General features: G+C 42.3%; 1 protein-coding gene across 19 annotated transcripts in view; it reads right to left on the minus strand.

Moving 5' to 3' along the window:
* LOC116974623 (calcium/calmodulin-dependent protein kinase type II delta chain) overlaps nucleotides 1-20,920 on the minus strand; it is a 270,060-nt gene that overhangs the window by 5,802 nt on the left and 243,338 nt on the right. For all 19 annotated transcript variants that reach the window (XM_033023325.1, XM_033023340.1, XM_033023365.1 and 16 more), the window contains one exon: nucleotides 3,843-3,918. In XM_033023325.1, coding sequence (XP_032879216.1) covers nucleotides 3,843-3,918 — 76 coding nt within the window. The remainder of the gene's footprint in view (nucleotides 1-3,842; nucleotides 3,919-20,920) is intronic.

The raw sequence follows: 20,920 nt of genomic DNA on the forward strand, positions 1-20,920 counted from the left end.
AATTTTATTTTTACACACAAGAGTGGTACGTGCTTGGAATGTGCTGCCGTTGGTGGTGAAAGCAGATATGATAGTGGCAAATAATTAATGAGTTTGTGGATGACACAAGAATTGGAGCATCCTCAACAGCGAGGAAGGTTGACTGTGGTCATATCAGTAAACGGATCAGTTGAAAAGTTGGTCAGAGTGGTGGCAGATGGAATTTAATCCTGACCAACGTGAGATGATCCATTTTGTGAAGTATTTATGAAACATAAGAGGATTGTGTGCAGTTCTGGTTGCCACCCCATACAAAGGATGTGATGGTGCTGCAGAGACTGCAGAGGAGATGTTGCTTGTATCGTGAGACCAGAGTCCTACATAGGGGATAGATGGGATAGACTTTGCTTGTTTTCCCGAACTGAAGGTGGCTGTAGTGAGACCTGATAGACCTATATAAAATCTTTGGAGGCATTGATAGGGAAAATAGTCAAAATCTATTCTCATGATAGAGGTATCAAAACAAAAGGGCATGGGTTTAAGGTGAGTGTAGGAAATGTAAAGGGGATCGGAAGGGTAACTTTCCCTTAAAAGGCATGAAATCAAACACATTCACATTTAAGGCAGGCACTGGAATAGGTAAGGCATAGAGGATATATTCCAATGGGATTAGTGTAGGTAGACAAAAAGCTTTTCATGGAAATTATGGGCAGAAGGGTCTATTCTGTGCTGTACCACTCGATTAAAAAAAAAAAAAAAGGTTCAAAGGTTATTTATTGGTCACATACACCTAGGTGTAGTGAAATGCTTCTTGCCAATGCAGCACATAAAGAAAGAATACAGACATAACATTAATAAGAGATTTAAACATAAAGAACATCCCCCCACAATGGCTCCCACCATGAGGGAAGGCACAATGTCCAGTCCCCAACCCCAGTTCACCCATAGTCGAGCCAATTGATGCCTCCACAGTTGCCTCTACGGAGGCCCGATGTTCCTGGCCGTTCTCGCCGGGTGATGGTGCTCCGGCGTCGGGAGAATCCTCACAGCGGCTTGGGACACCTGGAACGGCCGCTTCCGTACTGGAGGCCGCGGCTTCCAAAGCCAACAAGGCCGCGCCGGTTGGAGCTCCACAACTGGCGATCTCGTCGCGAGATCCCAGGCTCCCGGTGTACAGTTCGGCGCCGCCACCCGCAGCTGGCCGCTCCTCAGACCCGCAGCTCCGCGATGTTGTTCCCGGCGGTCTTCAGCTCACCAGAGCTCCAGCGCGGCGACCCAGGCAAGGCATCGCCCGCTCCACGATAGCGCTCCAGCGCTGTGCCGCCGCCGAAGCCGTGGTTCTGGGCGGTCCCCGTCAGGAAACACCGCTCCAGGCCCGCTGGTAGGCCGCGAGGATGGGTCGAAACTGCAGCCCAGAGAAAAGCTGCCTCTCCGACCAGGTAGGGACCCTGAAAGGTAGTTTCCCCCTTACCCCCCCCCACCCCCCACATAAAAAAGTCTAGAACTCCAGAAATCCATGCTTATTAAACTCCAGAATTCCATGCTTATTAAACAATCTGTGGTTTACAAACTATCTAGATCTAAATAGTTTGTGGCTGGATGGCAGCTAGTTTCTAGTATGTGATTATCTACTTGTGCATTATTTGGACAATAATTTAGTGAAGATTTAACCAGTAGAACTTGCAGCCTTTTACATAGGTCCATTCTACCTTACACAAATTAATTATTATAGATGTTCACTTAGAAGTGTTTTTTATGCCAACTCTACAGATCTACAAGATTATGTGTTAAGCTTCCGATGCTGAATATTTTGATTTCATTTTTGTAAAGAAAGATTCTCAATTCCTTATTAAAATTTTTGAATCTAGAAAATCGAATGGCTTGCTGGTGCATTGGGCTGCTCATTATAAGGTGCCGGCTTGTGCCTTAGGAATGTCAAACATAAATAGATTGAAAGCCTTTCATCAATGTCTAATCTCTTGCATGGAGTTTAGTGCAGAATAGAAAACATAGAAGTAGGTTATTATGCTATCAGTTTACTAGGAAAAACATGCAAGAAAGAATGGGCTAGGTGGAGAAATAAAAACCTATGTCAGATAGTCTTTCACATCACTGGAAGATACTTATAAGAACAATCATTTAAGATCTCATTAAGATGTCACAGCCAACAAGTTCAAGTTCACATTTATTTGTCACATGCACCAATTAAGGTGGTGAAATGAGTTACCATGCAGCCATACAATCAAAAAGAGCACAATACACAATAGAATTTAACATAAACATCCACCACTTTGGAATCAACTTTCTTCACTGTGATGGAAGGCAATAACGTTCAATCTTCCTTATTTGTTCACCCGTGGTCGGGGCCATGAACCCTCTGCAATCGCCGCTACAAACGGCCTGATGTACATTCCCTCTTGTCGGGATAATCGAAACTCCAACATCGGGACGGATCGGAACACACACTCCGCGGCTTGAGGTTCCCGAATTGGCCACTTTCTTACCGGAGACTGCGTCTTCACGATGTTATAGTCCGCGATGTTATAGTCCACGATGTTACAGTCCGCGATGTTATAGTCCGCGATGTTATAGTTCTCGATGTTATAGTCCACGATGTTATAGTCCACGATGTTATAGTCCACGATGTTATAGTCCGCGATGTTATAGTCCGCGATGTTATAGTCCGCGATGTTATAGTTCTCGATGTTATAGTCCACGATGTTATAGTCCACGATGTTATTGTCCGCAGGTCGGCGGTCGGAGCACTTTTTCTGGCGATCCCTGGCAAGGGATCGCCCCGCTCCGCGATGGTAAGTCCGCCGCGCCGGCTACTGAAGCTCTTGGCTGGTCTCTGAGAAAGGCCGCACCACTCCAGTTGTTAGGTCGTGAGGGGGGGGGGGGGGGGGGACGAAGGAGCGACAAAGAGAAAAGCCTCATCTTCGTCGAGGTAAATGACTGAAAAACGGTTTCCCCCTATTCCCCCCCACCACTCCCCACATTAAAACATACATTTAGACACTTGCTCCCTTTGATCCCACTGTGTCTTAATTTTAAATTTCCAGCTTAAGGAGAATGTGTCCTTCTTAGCAACATGCAGACTAGGACCAGGCGATATCAAATATGTTCTAGGCTTCACAAAAAAGCTTTGGACTCCTTTCCTCTTGGCCAGATAACTGCAGCCAAAGATTACTTCACCAACTACAATTAGATTTCCCAAAATTATGAATGACTATTCAACACCAGAGTTCTTCTTTGCCTCCGGAGATCCTGCCTGGAGCCAAAGGCAATTTCCATTAAACTCCAGTAATTAATTCCTGCTTTCACACCATCACCTTCTAGCTCAGACTCTTGGAAAATGAGGTCTGCCTCCGTGTTCTCTCAATCTTAGGACTTGCCATCCACTTGGGGGATCAAATGTTCTGTTCCCAGCTAGTTTCAATAAATGGGGCCACAGTGACATGAAACATAGACTAATTTTGAGAATGAGAAGCAATGGACCAAAATATTATAATGAATATATGACAAAAGAGATTTCATTACAAAATAATTTTCTTTCTCTGGATTGTTGTTGGATTTAGTCAAAAGTCAGATTATGTATTTTTCATGAAACTGAACATTAAAGGAATAATTTTATGAGCATGTTACTGCAGGAATATTTGGATACATTTCAAAGAGCTTAACAATCAATTTGCTATTCTGCATCGGTGGAGGAGACTGCCTTAGGAATGAAAATTTGAAAAAAATTAACTCCATTCCAAAAACAATAAAGCATAATTTCACAAAAAAATTGAACAGTATTTCAAAATCAGCTCAAAATGAATAATTTAACTTAATGTGACAAAAGAAAACAAATGACTGCTTACGTGTAGCCTTCAAAATCTCCATTGTTAATGGCTTCAATCAGCTGCTCTGTAACTTTAATAATTTCTTGCTTGCGAGCTAAGAATAAACAAAACAAATAGTTATGAAAAACACTCACAGGTACTAAATGAAGCACTAATATTTCCACTCTAACAATCAATTCACAGACCATTTCCTCTCTACTATTCTTACTTCATCCTTGTCTTGTCTCTCCGTCATGGACACTTCCTTGTAAACAGCAAGTAGTTTTTGCAGGAATATGTTTTGTTTCTGATTTTAATGTTAGAGATACCGCTTCAAAACAGGTCATTCAACCCATTCAGTCCACACTGACCATTGGTCACACGTTCACACTTGTTCAATGTTCTCCCACTTTCTTGTCCATTCCCTATACATTCGGAGTAACTTTTGAGAGGCAAATTAACCTACAAACCCTGCACGTCATTGGGATGTGGTAGAAAACTAGAGCACCCAGAGGAAACCTGCACTGTCACAGGGTGAATGTGCAATCTTCACACAGATAGTACCCAAGGTCAGGTTCGAACCAGAGTCTCTGGCGCTGTGGGGCAACAGTTCTACCAGTTGCGCCACTGTCCCGTCCCATAGATTTAAGCAGAATGGTTGACTAGGAATAAGATCTGTAAAAAACTGAGAAAAAAAGCTGTGCAATATATAACTGTGCATAAAACCCAATTAAATGCAATATAATTAAGTATTAAAAGAGCTTGTACACCAAAAAAAATCTTGCAAAAGTGGCTATGTCATCTTTGTCAAATTGTGATTTTTCAAGCACAAGTTATTCACAATGCAGAACTTTTATTTTCAAAATGCACTGAATACAAATAAAATATGTAATATTAAAATGAAAGAATGGAGTCATACATATACATTAATGTAGTCATTGAGTGCTACAACTGCTAATTTCTTATAATTAACCTTGCAACACAATTTCCTACCTTTAAGGCTGTTCATCACTTCCACTATTTTATCAGCAGAATTATTTTATCTCAAGTGGACTCAGTAACAAAATTACAATCATTCACATTAGCTCAAAGCTCAGCAAAGCAACATGTCGTTTTTGTCAAACTACATTGGTATAGCGATTACTTTATATGTAGCAGTCACATCTCGCTGCCAGCAATAGCAAACCTGCGTTTATCAGCGAGTTAGAAAAGGTGTGTTGCATCCAGCAGTGCGCCACTCACACAAACAAATGACAGACTACGGCAAGCAGACACACCTGTTCAATGCAAAGCATTGTAATTTGGTAGTGAAATGTAGTGAAGCAATAGTTGAATTACATGGAAATATATATCACATGCAATGCTGATTATTGAGCTGAATCTGCTATAAGTGGATGTCCAACTATTAACAAGTACAAATGAAGCTGGGGCATAGTTTTTGCTGGCAGACTCAGTGAAATCCCACTGAGGGGTGATAATAGTATAAAATTAGTAAGCCAAACTCGTAACATAGAACACTGTTCTATGCTCTCAACTCAACCATGGACTGTTTACCCTCCTACCATCCGGGAGGCGCTACAGGTCTCTCCGTTGCCGGACCAGCAGGTCCAGGAACAGCTTCTTCCCTGCGGCTGTCACATTACTCAACAATGTACCTCGGTGACTGCCAATCACCCCCCCTCCCCCCCTCCGGACACTCCTCCCACAGGAAAAACACTATGTCTGTATGCATGTAAATAGTTTTATTTATTGAAATCATATTCTATGTCGCTCTTCCAGGGAGGTGCTAACTGCATTTCGTTGTCTCTGTACTGTACACTGACAATGACAATGAAAGTTGAATCTGAATCTGAATCTGACTGTCTTCTAACATAACGGCGCAAACCTTCTGAACCTCTTGGGGAGAGCAGACTGCTAAAGATTTCCCAGAATTTAGGCCAGGAAATTCATCCATTGATCCTGGACTATGTTGACCAGTACAAAACCTTTCTGCAGATTGATGGAGAATGTGGGAGAAAGCTGGAAAAGGGAAGTGTGGGACAAAGGCTGGCAAGTATTAGGTGGTATAGGGAGCGGGGGGGGGGGGGGGGGGAGATTGGCAGATGGGTGCAGTGAGTGGCAAAGGAGTAAAAATGCCGTCAAATAAGAAGAGGAGGGATAGCCGGAGGGAGCGGTAGGGGTGGAAGAGGATAGTGGGGAGGGGAAAGTGTCCAGATAAAAGGGAGATGGAGGTGAAACGTTGATATGGGAAAGGGAATTACAATGGTTACTAACTAGAAGCGCCAACAGGCCTCGGTGCAATTGTTCAACGAAGTTGTCACCTAGTGATTGATCTTGGTCCTATGCTTGGTCTTGCCTTTGTAGAAGGGGCCGTAAGAGGAGCATCGAATGCAATAGCTGAGGGTGTAAATGTGCAAATGAACCTTTTCACACCTAGAAGGGCCGCTGGAGTGGAAACAAGAAAGGAGATATACGGACAGGTGTCATACCTGCTGCAGTTGCAGGGGAAAGTACCTGGGGAGGAGTGGCAGTGGAAAATGAGCAGGTGGGATAGAAAGGGGTGAGCAGGGAGAATGGCTCCTACAAAAGCAGGAAGGAGTAAAGATGGTAAGATGTGTCTGGTTTGAGATTACGTTGAAGTGCGTTATGGTTGGATTAGTGTACAAATGGATGTTGGATGCTCGGCATGGACTCATGGACCTATTTCCATCCTGTATGGCACTGAGAGGAAATGCAAACAAAGATCAAAGTTCAAGGAACTGGAGGCAAATTTTTGAGTTAATTCAGCTCAGAGATTGATTGAGAAACAGAAAAGCGATTAAGGATTGGAGGCAGATATGCAAATTGATGTCATATGATGAGCGATGCTCTGCAAGGATCTGTGTTGCAGCCACAAATATTTGCTTTAATTTAAATTATTTAGTTGAAAGGATATAAAACCACAATATCAATGTGGTAAATATAGTCCCAGCACAAGATATTAATAAATTAAGTTAATGCCCAAGTCAGGCTGCATCAGGGGGGCTGTGGGTAATTCCAGTACCACATCTGAGCAATATTATACTGGCCCTGGAAAGGACTGCAGTACAAATTTACCAGAATGGTTCTGGGACTCCAAGGGCTAAATTCTGATCGTGACGAGAAATTATATGAACCAGTCATAGTCCATGGAATTCGGAACACTGCAGGGTGATATGAGTGAACTTTGCAGTGTAGTAATGCTATAATCCTGACAGAGAAACTATTTCCCTGTTTAGGAAACAGGAATGTATTACTTTATTATAATATTTTTTTTTTATTACTTTCTATAAACATGATTATTGCATGTGAGGATTTATTAACCAAGTACATGTAAATAATCGTTCCATTTTCAAACGTTAATTTGCAGTCAAATCATTAATAAATACCAGGAGGCAGCGCAGAGAAGATTTACATGGATTTTGCCAACACTCGATGATCTGAGCTATACGGACAGTTTGGCCAACCTTCCTTGGAGTGCAGTAAGGTGTGATCAAATAGAGATGTACCGTATGTCCCGGCAATTAATACGTACCTGTGTCGAAGACGCATCGCCATTTTGAGCCCGGGACAGAGCAGCCAGCCTTCCGCCCAGTAGCTACCCGCCAACCAATACCTCCACCGGTTGCGCCTGTGCTGAAGGACACCGTGGCTGACGGGCGGGCCAGCAGAAGGCGCTGAAGTGGCGGTCGGTTCCGTTGTCGGGTCCCGGCGGCTGCTTGCAGCCACCCGAGCTATTTCCCTCCCCGGCCACAATGCAGCCTCCGCGCCTGGAGCACCGCGGCGGTGAGTGAGTTGTTGGCATGCTCTCCAACCCCCTCCTTCACAATGCTCCTGCCCTCCCCGCAACTTTACACCTGGCGGCCAGCCAAGGTTACTACTTTGTGCAGCCGGGCCAGACTCCCCACACGCTGTGGAAAGAAAAGCAACAAAATGGCGAATCGTCTTCGACACAGGTAAAATAGCGTCTTGGACGCCGGGAAATACGGTATATATTGTAATCATGAGGGGAATAGGTGCATAACATTACTAGAGAAATAGATCGGGATCCAGTAGGGGAATCGAGAACCAGAGGGCATAGGTTTAAGGTGAAGGGGGAAAGAGTTCATAGGAATCTGAGCAGTAACTTTTTCACACAAAGGGTGGTGGGTGCATGGAACGAGCTGCCGGAGGAGGTAGTTGAGGCAGGGACTATTGCAACATTTAAGAAGCAATTAGACAGGCACATGGATGGTACAGGTTTAGAGGGATATGGGCCAAATGCACGCGAGTGGGATTACTGCAGATGGGACATGTTGGTCGGTGTGGGCAAGTGGGCCACATGGCCCGTTTCCACACTGTATGACTCTATGACTCCAGGTCACTTCTCAGCCTTCTATACACCAGGGAAAACAAGCCCAATCTCTCCAATTGCTCTCCATAACTAAATTCATCCAATCAAGTAAACACCCAGGTGAATCTCTTGTGCACCCTATCCGGCACAATCGCATCCTTCTTATATTTTGGCAACTAGAAGGCACACAATACTCCTAGTGTAGTCTAATCAGTGTTTTGTAAAGTTGCAAGATTAGGATCAAACCCGGGTCACTGCAGCACTGTCATATAGTAATTTCTAGCATGTAAAATTAATGCAATGATCTTTACATTTTACAGGATAAACTTAAATTTATCTCCAGGAAATGGAGCTTAAATGATAAAATAATTAAATTAGAAATAATAAAGTGGAAATTCTGAATGCTTATTCTCCTTCAGCAAAATCCCTCTCTTCCTTGGTTTCAGATCACATGACTGCATTTTATGACGCCAATGCTTCGGACCAGAACTCCAAGAAAGCATAGATAAAAGGCAACACAGCTATAATAAGGCATTATCATAACGATTAAATATAGTTAGCCAGAAAGCAGAATTAACACCTAGGATATTACTGCTGTTACAATCAAATGAATACCAGTGGATAGGAAGGGTTCGGAGGACTGTTGGTCAAACGCAGGCAAATGGGACTAGCCCAGTATGCCAACTTTGTTGCAAAGTACAAGGTGAGCTGAAGGATCTGTATCCATGTTGTATAGCTCAGTGCTTTATAACATGCTATTAGTGTTTTACTTTTAAAATTCATTTACAGGATTTGGGTGTTACTCATGAGACCAACCCATGTTAAGTGCCTGAGAAGGGGGTGGTAAGCCAGCCTCTTGATTCTCCAGCGATTTAATATAATTGAACAAGTAAGTCAAGTACAATGCTCTGTGTCTGGAACCACAAAGAGACTGCACTGAATGGCATCAGTGAATCAGGTTGGTCTTCACGTTGACATTCTGATCATATTTCATATTATTAAGTTTTACTAAATTCTGTATTGTTAACCACAGTTAAATTCCTCAATGGCTGTGGTTGGATTTGAATTCCACTACCAGATTATTGGTTCAGCCCTCCAAACCCCTAGCACAGTAACATATCCACCGTGCCATTTTAGCACCAAATTCAGCAAACTAGTAATCATTCGAACCATATGGACTTTTATTTTCTTGACTTACACTGATCAGAGGGCGGTACGCTCTGAGAGGGTTCTGACTCATGCGTGTGACACTTTGAATGTGTGCTTTGGTTAATATTGGTATTTTCTGAACACCTGGCCACTGAATTCATGGATAGAAACACAACGTATGAACAAATAAAGCTGAACAGGTAGAGTGTGACTAGAATTTTCAGGAGACAATGACAGCAGGCTTGACTGCTGGGAAATAAGGAGGATGAAGACCAGAAAGTTGATGCAGTTGAGGAGGAGGAGGAGGAGGAGGAAGAAGGTGACGAATGAACAGAATACAACCTCCTTGTATTACATTCCTTGACGCAAGCTGCGTTTGGGCATGCATAGAGGAGAAAAAAGCCAAAGAATGAAATTATGAGACAAAGCAAAAATCATAAAATCAATTCAGTTACAGATACTAATATTTAGTTGAGAAATTAATTCAAAGATGTTTTCCTGTTCAGATGCCAGCAATAGAAACATAGAAACATAGAAAATAGGTGCAGGAGTAGGCCATTCGGCCCTTCGAGCCTGCACCGCCATTCAATATGATCATGGCTGGTCTTCTATCCAACTAGTTTATGGAAGAAATGATTTATATTCACTTAATAAATTTCACAAAGGTCACCTCAAAATTTTACAGCCGACTTCAATACTTTTGAGCAACAACCAAAGTTGTAATACATGAATTCATGCATCAGTTCTTTGAATGGCCTTACACAATCATACTCACAGAATCATATTTAATGGTCAACGTGCTAGATACCACCATCTCTATCCCTGGGCTTGTCCTGTCCTTTCAGCAGAACAGACACAGCAGAGGCGGTAGCACAGTGGTACATAGTGGGGAGGGAATTGCCCTGGGAGTCCTCAACATTGACTCTGAGTTCCATGAAATCTCATAGTATCAGGTTTAACTTGGGCAAAGAAAACAAGGATTCATTCATTGCAGCATCTCACCAATAATCCACCTTCCAAACCCACAACCTCTATTAGATAAAAGGACAAGGGCAGCACCACCACCTGAAAGTTGCCCTCCGAGTCAAAAACATACTCTTGACTTGGAAGTATGTCACCATTCCTCTGTGACGCTGGGTCAAAATCCCGGAGCTCCCTCCCTTACAGAACTGTCGGTATACCCACACCTCAGAGACTGCAACAGTTTAATTGGAAGCTCACCACCACCTTCTTAAGGCCAACTATGGAAAGGCAATTAAATGACGGATCAGCCTACAGAGCCACATCCCTTTAATGAAGTTCATTGTTGGACAAATGTTGATCAGAATACAAGGGAGCATTCCACTGTTCTTCACAAATATCATCACAGGATTTTTTTTACTTCTTTACTTTTTTTAACTTTTACTTTTTTTTACTTTAAATTATACTTTCACTTCAAAATATAATCTAACTCAAAGTATGGCACCAAAGATGGTGCAGGATTTACTCGGTGTAGGTCTTGTACTTTAGACAAGGACGCAAATTTTCCAAGAGTGATGTTCTTGCTGACATCCAACAGCAAACTGAACTATGTCTGTTTACTCCTAACAGCCCCAGACAATGCAGAGACTGAACTAATTTTCAAGACATTCTAATGACAGAATCAGTGCTTGTTATAAAAACAGCAACGCCTGAGCTCTTTTTCTGGAGACCACAAGGGATGTTAATTTTGGACTGGTACATGGATATCAGATCCTACAGGAAGCATGAATTATGGGAAACAGCTGGCCAAAAAAATAACCCATTTAACTGCACTATAAGAATGTCCTTGCATTAAAAGCCTGGCAATTAAGGTTGAATCTATTAAAACAAAAGTTTTATGCTTTAACGGAGGTTGAATAAATATAGAACTAAAGACAAAATGTTCAAATTATTACACCGCATCATATGTAAAGTGGCAAGTACCTGCAAAATGATTTAAGGTTTGATCAATCTGAAAAGCATTATTGTTTGTCAACTGAGGTTGGGAAACTGTACCTTGAAGCTAAGAAAATAAGCATGCTTTAAAGTGCTGTTATCAGGAAAATTGAATAATTAACTCTTCCCTTTCAGGACCAGTGGTCGAGAGGTAAGTTTGTCAGGAGGTTGAAGTTGTTCTGCAACTTAATATGATTGTTGTTTCAATAAGTTTCCTATCATTATATGACTGCATTGGTCGAATATACCTTTGGATACTTCATACCTTTGGATGGTGATGTTGTCTTTAATTTTGAGGCAACTGACCTATTGTCAATTGCTGCCATAGGAAAGTATTCCAAATTCCACCATGTTTTGTGTATCTCTCGATTTAACTCTGGTCTAGGTCTAGCTCTAATTTTTCTTCTATTCCCTTCATCCTGGATTTTCTCAGTGGAAGGAGAGAAATTACCAGTTCTATTTAATCATCCCTTAATTAACTAAATTCCAGAGAATGCAACCCAATTACTTTAATCTTTTATAATTTTGCCCTTGAATCAGATATCATCCTGGTATATCTGTAGTACACTTCCTCTACGGCAATACACACTTACCAAAGTGTAATATACTTCTCACTGGAGCCACTATGTAGTCCAAATTGATCTATGAATATGTAAAGCATATGTATTTCGACTCTCTTCTTTTCTTGTTTATTAGATATAAAGGCCACCATTCCATTAACCGTTCATCATTTTCTGTAAGAAAAAACAGACACAACGTGCTGGAGTAACTCAGTGGATCAGGCAGTATCTCTGGAGAACATGTTCTCCAGAAATGCTGCCTGACCCACTGAGTTACTCCAGCACTTTGTGTCTGGTGACCCGCTTATACTCCCATAAGTGTCTATTTTTGTAAACCTCCATCTGCAGTTCCTTGTCTTGATTATTTTCTGTACTAGTTCACGACACATGCAATCAACCTGCTCTCATCTATCCCGACCAATTCAATATTTCTAGCTTCTTACCATATAGAAAGTACTCTGTGCAATCAAATTAGGTCTAAAATCTTACATTTAAATTCACTGTTCTACAACTTTGCCTAATTGTTCAATGACGATTGTTGTGCCATCATTACATACAATGCTGCTTAACTTCAGCTAGTTTGGATATGTGGCTTTCTATAAAATCTTTGAAAACAATAATTAATATGAAGAGTAGTTGAAATCCCCACACAGATCCTTAGAGGACACCACAAGGCACACCTGTGAATCAATTCACCTGCCCATTATTCCCCTTTTCTATCAATCAGCCAATATCTTAACCAGTTCAATGATATACCTGCAATTCCATAAGCTCAAATTGTGATTAACAGTGTCTTAGAGTGTTCACCTGGAGGTCTATGCTTTATTTTTGTTTAGTTTAGAGATACAGCATGGGAAAAGGCCCTTCAGCCCATTGAGTCCATGCCGAACATCGATCACCTGTTCACATTAGTTCTATGTTATTCCATTTCTCATCCACTTCTTACACACTGGGGACAATTTACAGAGGTCAATTAACATACAGACCCAACACGTCTTTGGGATGTGGGAGGAAACAGATGTACCTGGAGGAAACCCAGCAGTCACAGGGAGAACGTGCAAACTTCACACAAACAGCATCCGAAATCAGGATTGAACTTGGGTCCCTGAGAGGCAGCAGCTCTACCAGCTGTGCCATTGCACTGATTGTTACTGATTTACTCATTACTGATACCTTTGCAAACATCTCAATAAGATTAATCAAATCTGGCCTACCCTGTCCATATGCACACAAAATGTCAGTCATTTTATCATTTTCAAGGAGCTCAATTACTCATACCTTAATTGTAGACTCCAGTAAATGGCATACTATATATGTTGATTTAGCTAGGCTTTAAATTGATGGATTCCTTCTTTTCTTGAACTTTGAGGGATTCATAAAAGAGAATCTACACAATACTGTAAGTGTCAGTTGTTCCAATTTGTAATCCACAAATGTTGCAGACAATTTTTAGTAACATTGTTTTAGTTTAGAAACAACATCCTTTTTTGCTGGGGTTGGGGTTTTATTTGCAATTCTAACATGGTGTTGTAATTGAACAGCTGTGTCATGACATATTTTGGCAGAAAATTATGCAGTAAGATAGATGATTCTACAGAAGATAAATTATAGCCATTATTCTTAATTATTTATGGTCACAATTATGCAAACATTTCAGTGGTTATTTGAAATTGAAAACTGCAGACGAGATAGTGCCCAAAACTGATTTAAACAAATTCGTACAAAATTGAGGTGTATAGTAAAGTATTAAAATGCATGTCTCTGCTTACCAGATCTGTGAGTATCTAAATAGTGTTCCAATGGATCTGAGTGAATGGGTATTTAATACAGATGAGAGCGAGTTGATATAATTCATAAACCTGTGTCAGGTCACCACAGCCTCCCACTTTCCTGTGAGAATAAACTTCAAGAACTTCAAGACTTCTAGAGAGTTTATTGTCATGTGTCCCAGATAGGACAATTAAATTCTTGCTTTGCTTCAGCACAACAGAATATAGAAGGCATAAATACAGAACAGATGAGTGTGTCCATATCCCATTGTATAAATATATACACACATCAATAAATAAAACTGATAAAGTGCAAATAAACAGATAATGGGCTATTAATAAACACAGTCTATCCAATCTCTCTGTATAACTACAGCCCTCCATTCCAAGCCACATCCCGGTTAATCTCTTCTGCACTCTTTTGAATGCTACCCCATCCTCCCTATGGTGTGCTGACTAGAGGCGTACACAATACTCCAAGTGTGGTTTACTGAATGTTTTGTCCAACTGCAGCATTACGTCCCAACTCTTACACCCAAGCATGGAACTCGCTATCAAAACATGGAAGGGACAGACACACACACACAATATTTTGGCGGTCGTGCGCGAGGCTTCGGAGGCTCAATCCAGCGCTAAATGCAGCTCAACTCTGCCTGTCTCGCCGGGTTCACCTACAGACCTGCCTGGACACCAGCCTGGAGTCGTGGAGCTAGCGCTGCTTCTCCGCGCTAGCCATATTTCCCGCAAGCCCAGGCAGGTTAACCTGGCGGGACGGGCAGAGTTGAGCTGGGTTTAGCGCTGCTTCTCTGCGCTGGCTGTGGGCCTGGGGGTACCGCGCCCGTCTGACTCCCGACCTCTTTGGCCACCCATGGGGGGGGGGGGGGAGGTGGGCACTCGGGTGGGGACGGGACACACCGGAGACTGGGATCAATCCTGGCTGCGGATGAGGCGCAGGTCTGTGCCGAGAGAGTTTTGGCACGTCTCCCTCCTCCAATCACCGCGCTCTATCCTCAGTCCCCCCCCTCACTCCTCCATCCTCCAATCATCACGCTGAATCATGTCCCGCCCCCATTGCCTGCTGACCGACGTCTTCCTCGATCATCAGTCCCACCTCCACTGTCTCGTGGTAAGCGGAGATTTCACCGGGTTTTAAATGCGGATGACAAAAACTTGGGGGGGATGTCCCCCACCTCTCAAAATATGGGGTGGACGTGTCTGCTTACACCCCATGCATCGGCCTACGATGGCAATCATACTAAATGCCCTTTTTCACTACGTTTTCCACCTGTCATTACTTTCAGGAAGCTATGGAATTGAACCTAGAGGTTTCTCTGTACATCAAGCTCAAGCTCAGGTCCCTGACATTTACTCTACGTCCTACCAGAACTTGACCTTCCAAGGTACATGACCTCATTTAGAAGATGTAAAGTTTTTTTTAAGATAGATAATATATCTGAGACACAGTCAGAGGATGTGGTGGAAACAGACACATAGAACATTACAGCACAGGAATAGGTCCCTCGTCCGACAATGTCTGTGCCGAATGTACGGCCAAGATAAACTAATCCCATCTGCCTGCACATGATACTGTACATACCCCTCCACTCCTTGCATATCTATGTGCCTATCTGTTATATTTAATATAATCATATTTAAGAGGCACTTAGACAGGCAGTTGAATCGGCTAGGCGTAACAGGACATTGACCTAATGCAGTACAATGGGATTAGTGTGGACGGACAAACAGATGTCAAGGGACCAATCTGCATGCTGTACAACTCCCTGACACAAAACTGCACCAATCCAGTGATGGCAGCTGGAATTTCTGCAAACATTGAGTGTTCTGTGTCCTGTCCCCATCCTGCATAAATGACATCAGTCAGAAGATACATAACGTATGAATGGAAGGAAGCAGATCTGCTAGAATCTGAACTCCACATGAAGAATTGTTAACATTGCAGGAAAGAATGTAGCATTATTTCAGGACTGATGGGGCAGCACCTCAAAATATAATAACCTCTGCATTACTTGAAGTAGGTTAATAACTGACTGCTACAAAAATGCATGGCTAGGAGGACATTAAATCTTGTGACTGTGGCAAACAGCTTTGCGTCAAGGGATATTTTGCAAAAAGTGAACAGTTTGCATATCTGAACCGAGATCAATGTCATTGCAGTAAGATTTGCTGTTTTTGTTTTCATGAGCGGTTATCGTTATTGGCAAGATTAACATCTGTTGCCAGTCCCTAATTACCTGTGTGAAGTTAGTGATTACAAAACTCTGCATTGCAGAGCAGTTTACGGTGCAACTGCAATAACAGACTAGGCCATTCGAGAACGAAATTAAGAGTTAATCACTTTGCTGTGGAGGTACAAGGTCAAGGTCAGGTAAACACCCTGAAATGATTTTTTTGAGATGGATAGGTTTCTCAGAGTTTGATAGTTATTATTACTGTTGTTAAAGTAAGCAAATTTTAATTTCTCACCTTTGAATTTTAACCCAGTTCTCTGCATATTTTTAATGCAGGCCAATAGCCATCATGCCATCATATACTTTACTTTCAGATAGGAATTTAAACTAAATTGACTGTGGAATAGAATGACATGGGCAAGTTGGGCCGAAGGGTCTATTGTATGACTGTATGGCTCTACTATTACCATTAGGACAGACAGGATGGATTTGAGATAGGCAAATGTAAGGTGAGAAATAAGCATGATTTGCTTTGTGTTTTTGGTGTACATAGGAAATGGCTGAACAGAGAATGAATGTTAGTAATCTTGACAGCAATGAAAGATTAAGATATACCTTTAGAGAATAGGTTAATAACAGGCACGTGCCGTGAGTACTCAAGGTAGGCACTGGGCCGTCAGTCGACTTTTAAAAATCATAAAAATCCACGCATGCGCACAAAATGAAAAAATCATATTTTTTTTAAAGTGCTTGCGCAAAAAAAATTCATAAAACCGCACATGCGCAGATCGATCCTGTAGGCAGTCTGTTGACTTTTTTAAAATCTTTAAAAACCGCGCATGTGCAGATTGGTCTCCTCTCCTGTGGGCATGCGCAGCACCTTGCACGCAGTCCACGGTGCAAAGGCAGGATTTCAGCTGCCTTTATTGCCCATTGTAAGTGAAGGCTTGAAGCAGCGTCCACAGCACGTGAGTTGAGCATAGTTACGCGTATTACATGTACAGCGTATGAAAGGCACGGGAGAATTATGCCTACCTGAGATCGATTGTTAAATTAATAACCATTTAATAATAAATACTGAATTTGGTAAATGAATTGGAAACCTTTACTATTTATATTTAATAATTACCTTTTTATAATTTTAGTCAGGGTAGGTACTGCCTACATTGCCTACCCTGATGGCACGTGCCTGGTTAATAATCAAGGGGAAGTATAGTGTAGAAATATAATTTGAACTATTAGTTAAACATCAACTATTTAAATTTTATTTAACTTGACCTAGACGTAAATGTAGGTGGGTTGGTAAGTAAGTTTACCTTTGTCACTAAAATTGGAGACAATGAGGAATGTTGTCAGTAGAGCGGGTTATACATCAGCTGCAGAAAGGACCAGAGAAATGGCAGATGGAGTTTAATCCAAGCAAGTGTGAGATTTTGTCTTTAGGGATGTTGAATGTAAAGAGAGAGTATACAGTTAATGGCAAGACCTTTAACAGCGTTGAAATGCAGGGGTATGTTGAAGTCATAGTTCACAGATCACTGAAGGTGGCAGCACAAATAGATAGGGTGGTAAAGAACCTCTATAAAGAATCCAATCCAATCCAATCCAAAGAAGAGGTGTGGTCAGGGCCGGATTTAGATGAAGAGAGGCCCTAAGCTGTTCCACTTGTGAGCCCCTCCCCCCCCCCAATCCCCCACCCCCACGACTAGAGGAAGATGGTCCACCAGATTGACACCGATTTGTAGCCGAGCGTGGCCAATCAGATAAGGGGCTGGAAAGTTGAGCTTTATTTATTTATTGCCAGTGCTAGTGTGGAGTTATTGGCTTAAAACATTATTATTCTGAAATGGAGGACAAGGAAAATTACTGAAGGGTTGTTTAGAGACTACAGTGCATTGTAACAGCATATGTAAGAAAGGCCTATGACAGTGTCAAAAATATTATGCACCTTGCAGGGCTCTCACTTAATTTTTTTTCTCTGTTGTCAGTCGGGCAACCTTGGCTGCTTTTTAAGTTGCCAAATGACAGTTTAGGTGCGTGCGATAATGTGCTTGGACGAAGTGCGTAGTTACCAGTCGGAATTATGCTCAATGAAGCATTCACATATTATTTCTGCATCAAATAAAGCCACAAACTAAACATATTCACCAATCAAGACATGATATATACCACAATGACATGCAGCAAAATTATAATACTGTATCTCAACTCTTTTTACACGTTGCAATGAATGCAATTTCTATTATTTCTTTCCACTTCCAAACAAAAATGTGGTTGGATTATTCAGCATATGATCAACCTCGGTGAGACCAAACGCAGGCTTGGCAATCGCTTCGCACAACACCGCCACTCAGTTCACAATAACCAACCTGATCTCCCGGTGGCTCAACACTTCAACTCCCCTTCCCATTCCGAATCCGACCTTTCTGTCCTGGGCCTCCTCCATGGCCAGAGTGAGGACCACCACATATTGGAGGAGCTGCACCTCATATTTGTTTGGGTAGTTTACACCCCAGCGTTATGCACATTGGCTTCTCCAAATTCATGTAGTTCTTGCTTCCTCCCTCCTTCCCCTCCCATTCCTAGCTTTCCCACAGCCTACTGTCTCCGCCTCTTCCTTTCTTTTTCATGTCCCCCCCCGACATCAATCTGAAGAAGGGTCTCGACCCGAAACGTCGTCTATTACTTCGCTCCACAGATGCTGCCTTACCCGCTGATTTTCTCCAGCTTTTTTGTCTACCAATGGGATCCCACCACTGGCCACATCTTCCCATCTTTTCCCCTGTTGGCTTTCCGCAGAGACCGCTCCCTCCATAACTCCCTGGTCAATTCGTCCCTTCCCACCCAAACCACCCCCTCTCCTGCCACTTTTCCTTGCAACCGCAGGAAATGCTACACTTGTCGTTTTAATTAAGTTCAAGACTATGGGGCTGTACATTGGCCATAAAGTTGCTGCCTAAAAGTGCCAGAGACCCGGAATTGATCCTGAATATGGGTGCTGTCTGTATGAAGTTTGCTCCTTTTACCGGGTGATCTTGTTTCCTTCCACATTCCAAAGGTGTGCAGGAACCTATTTCAGTCCCAACCCAAAACGTAATATTTTCCTTTTGTCCAGTGATTCTGTCTGACCTGTTGAGTTACTCCAGCTTTTTGTGTCTATCTTCAGTTTAAACCAGCATCTGCAGTTCCTTCCTACACACACGATACTATACGATAAAACTTTATTAATCCCAGGAGGGAAATTGAGTGTTTGTGTGGGTATATATATTATACACACGCACACACACATATATATTTATATAGTTATATATTCATATATAAATATACGGCGTTTTGTTTTCTCGTTTATAACGTTGTTTACAGAGTACTATGTTTACATATTCTGTTGTGCTGCTGCAAGTAAGGATTTCATTGTTCTAACTGGGACGTGAGAGAATAAAGCACTCTTGACTTACTCCGCTAATGTGTGGGATAGAACTAGTGTACGGGTGATCGATGGGCAGCGTGGACTCGGTGGGCCGAAGGGCCTGTTTCCACGCTGTATCTTTAAATTAAACTAAAAACACTAAAACCAGAGGGGGTCTAAAGAAGGGTCTCTACCCGAAACATCACCCAATTTCTTCTAGCCAGAGATGCTGGCTGCTCCACGGAGTTCCCCCGCACAATTAAAGCATGGAATATTCTTCACCCTACCATAGTTACCCAACCAGATGCAACTAAATTTAAGGTACCTCTTTTTTCCCCAAGAACCCTTTTTTGCTTAAGTCTAAGTCAAGAGAGTTTTATTATCATGTGTCCCAGAAAGGACCATGAAATTCTTGCTTGCTGCAGCACAACAGAATATGTAAACATAATACAGAACAGGACATAAAAGTTCAGTGTGTTTATATACCATAGACCATATATATACGCACCAAATAAACAGATAAAATGCAATAGGCCGTTATTGTTCAGCCCTCCACCACCTTCAGTTTAAATTCCATTTAGAATATTTATGGAGATCCAGGAAACCAGAAGCAAGAGTTACTGGGGGAGGTGGGACCAGTACAAACAGGACGGTCTGCACCTGGGCTGGAATGGAACCGATGTCCTTGGGGGAGTGTTTGCTAGTGCTGTCGGGGAGGATTTAAACTAATGTGGCAGGGGGATGGGTGCAAGAGCAGAGAGGCAGGGGGGTGTAAAATGAGGGTAGAAGCAATAGGTAGCAAGGTGAAAAGTAAAAGTGGCAGGCAGACAAAACCAGGGCAAAAATCAAAAAGGGCCACTTTTTAACATAATTGTATAAGGGGTAAGAATGTTGTAAAGACAAGCCTGAAGACTTTGTATCTTAATGCAAGGAGCATTCATAATAAGGTGGATGAGTTGAATGTGCAGATAGTTATTAATGAATATGATATAGTTGGGATCACGGAGACATGGCTCCAGGGTGACCAACGCTGGGAGCTGAACATCCAGGGATATTCAATATTCAGGAGGGATAGACAGAAAGGAAAAGGAGGCGGGGTAGCATTGCTGGTTAGAGAGGAGATTAACGCAATAGAAAGGAAGGACATTAGCTTGGAGGATGTGGAATCGATATGGGTAGAGCTGCGAAACACTAAGGGGCAGAAAACGCTAGTGGGAGTGGTGTACCGGCCACCTAGCAGTAGTAGTGGAGTTGGTGATGGCATCAAACAGGAAATTAGAAACGCGTGCAACAAAGGTAAAACCATTATAATGGGTGACTTCAATCTACATATAGATTGGGTGAATCAAATTGGCTGGGGTGCTGAGGAAGAGGATTTCTTGGAATGTATGCAGGATAGTTTTCTAAACCAACATGTAGAAGAACCAACGAGAGAGCAGGCTATTCTAGACTGGGTATTGAGTAATGAGGAAGGGTTAGTTAGCAGTCTTGTTGTGCATGGCCCCTTGGGCAAGAGTGACCATAATATGGTTGAGTTCTTCATTAGGATGGAGAGTGACATTGTTAATTCAGAAACAAGGGTCCTGAACTTAAAGAAAGGTGACTTAGAGGGTATGAGACGTGAATTGGCCAAGATAGACTGGCCAATGATTCTTAAAGGGTTGACGGTGGATATGCAATGGAAGGCATTTAAAAACTGCATGGATGAACTACAACAAGTGTTCATCCCACTTTGGC

This window comes from Amblyraja radiata, chromosome 1 (genome assembly GCF_010909765.2).
Source record: "Amblyraja radiata isolate CabotCenter1 chromosome 1, sAmbRad1.1.pri, whole genome shotgun sequence".
In the NCBI taxonomy this organism is placed as follows: Eukaryota; Metazoa; Chordata; class Chondrichthyes; order Rajiformes; family Rajidae; genus Amblyraja; species Amblyraja radiata.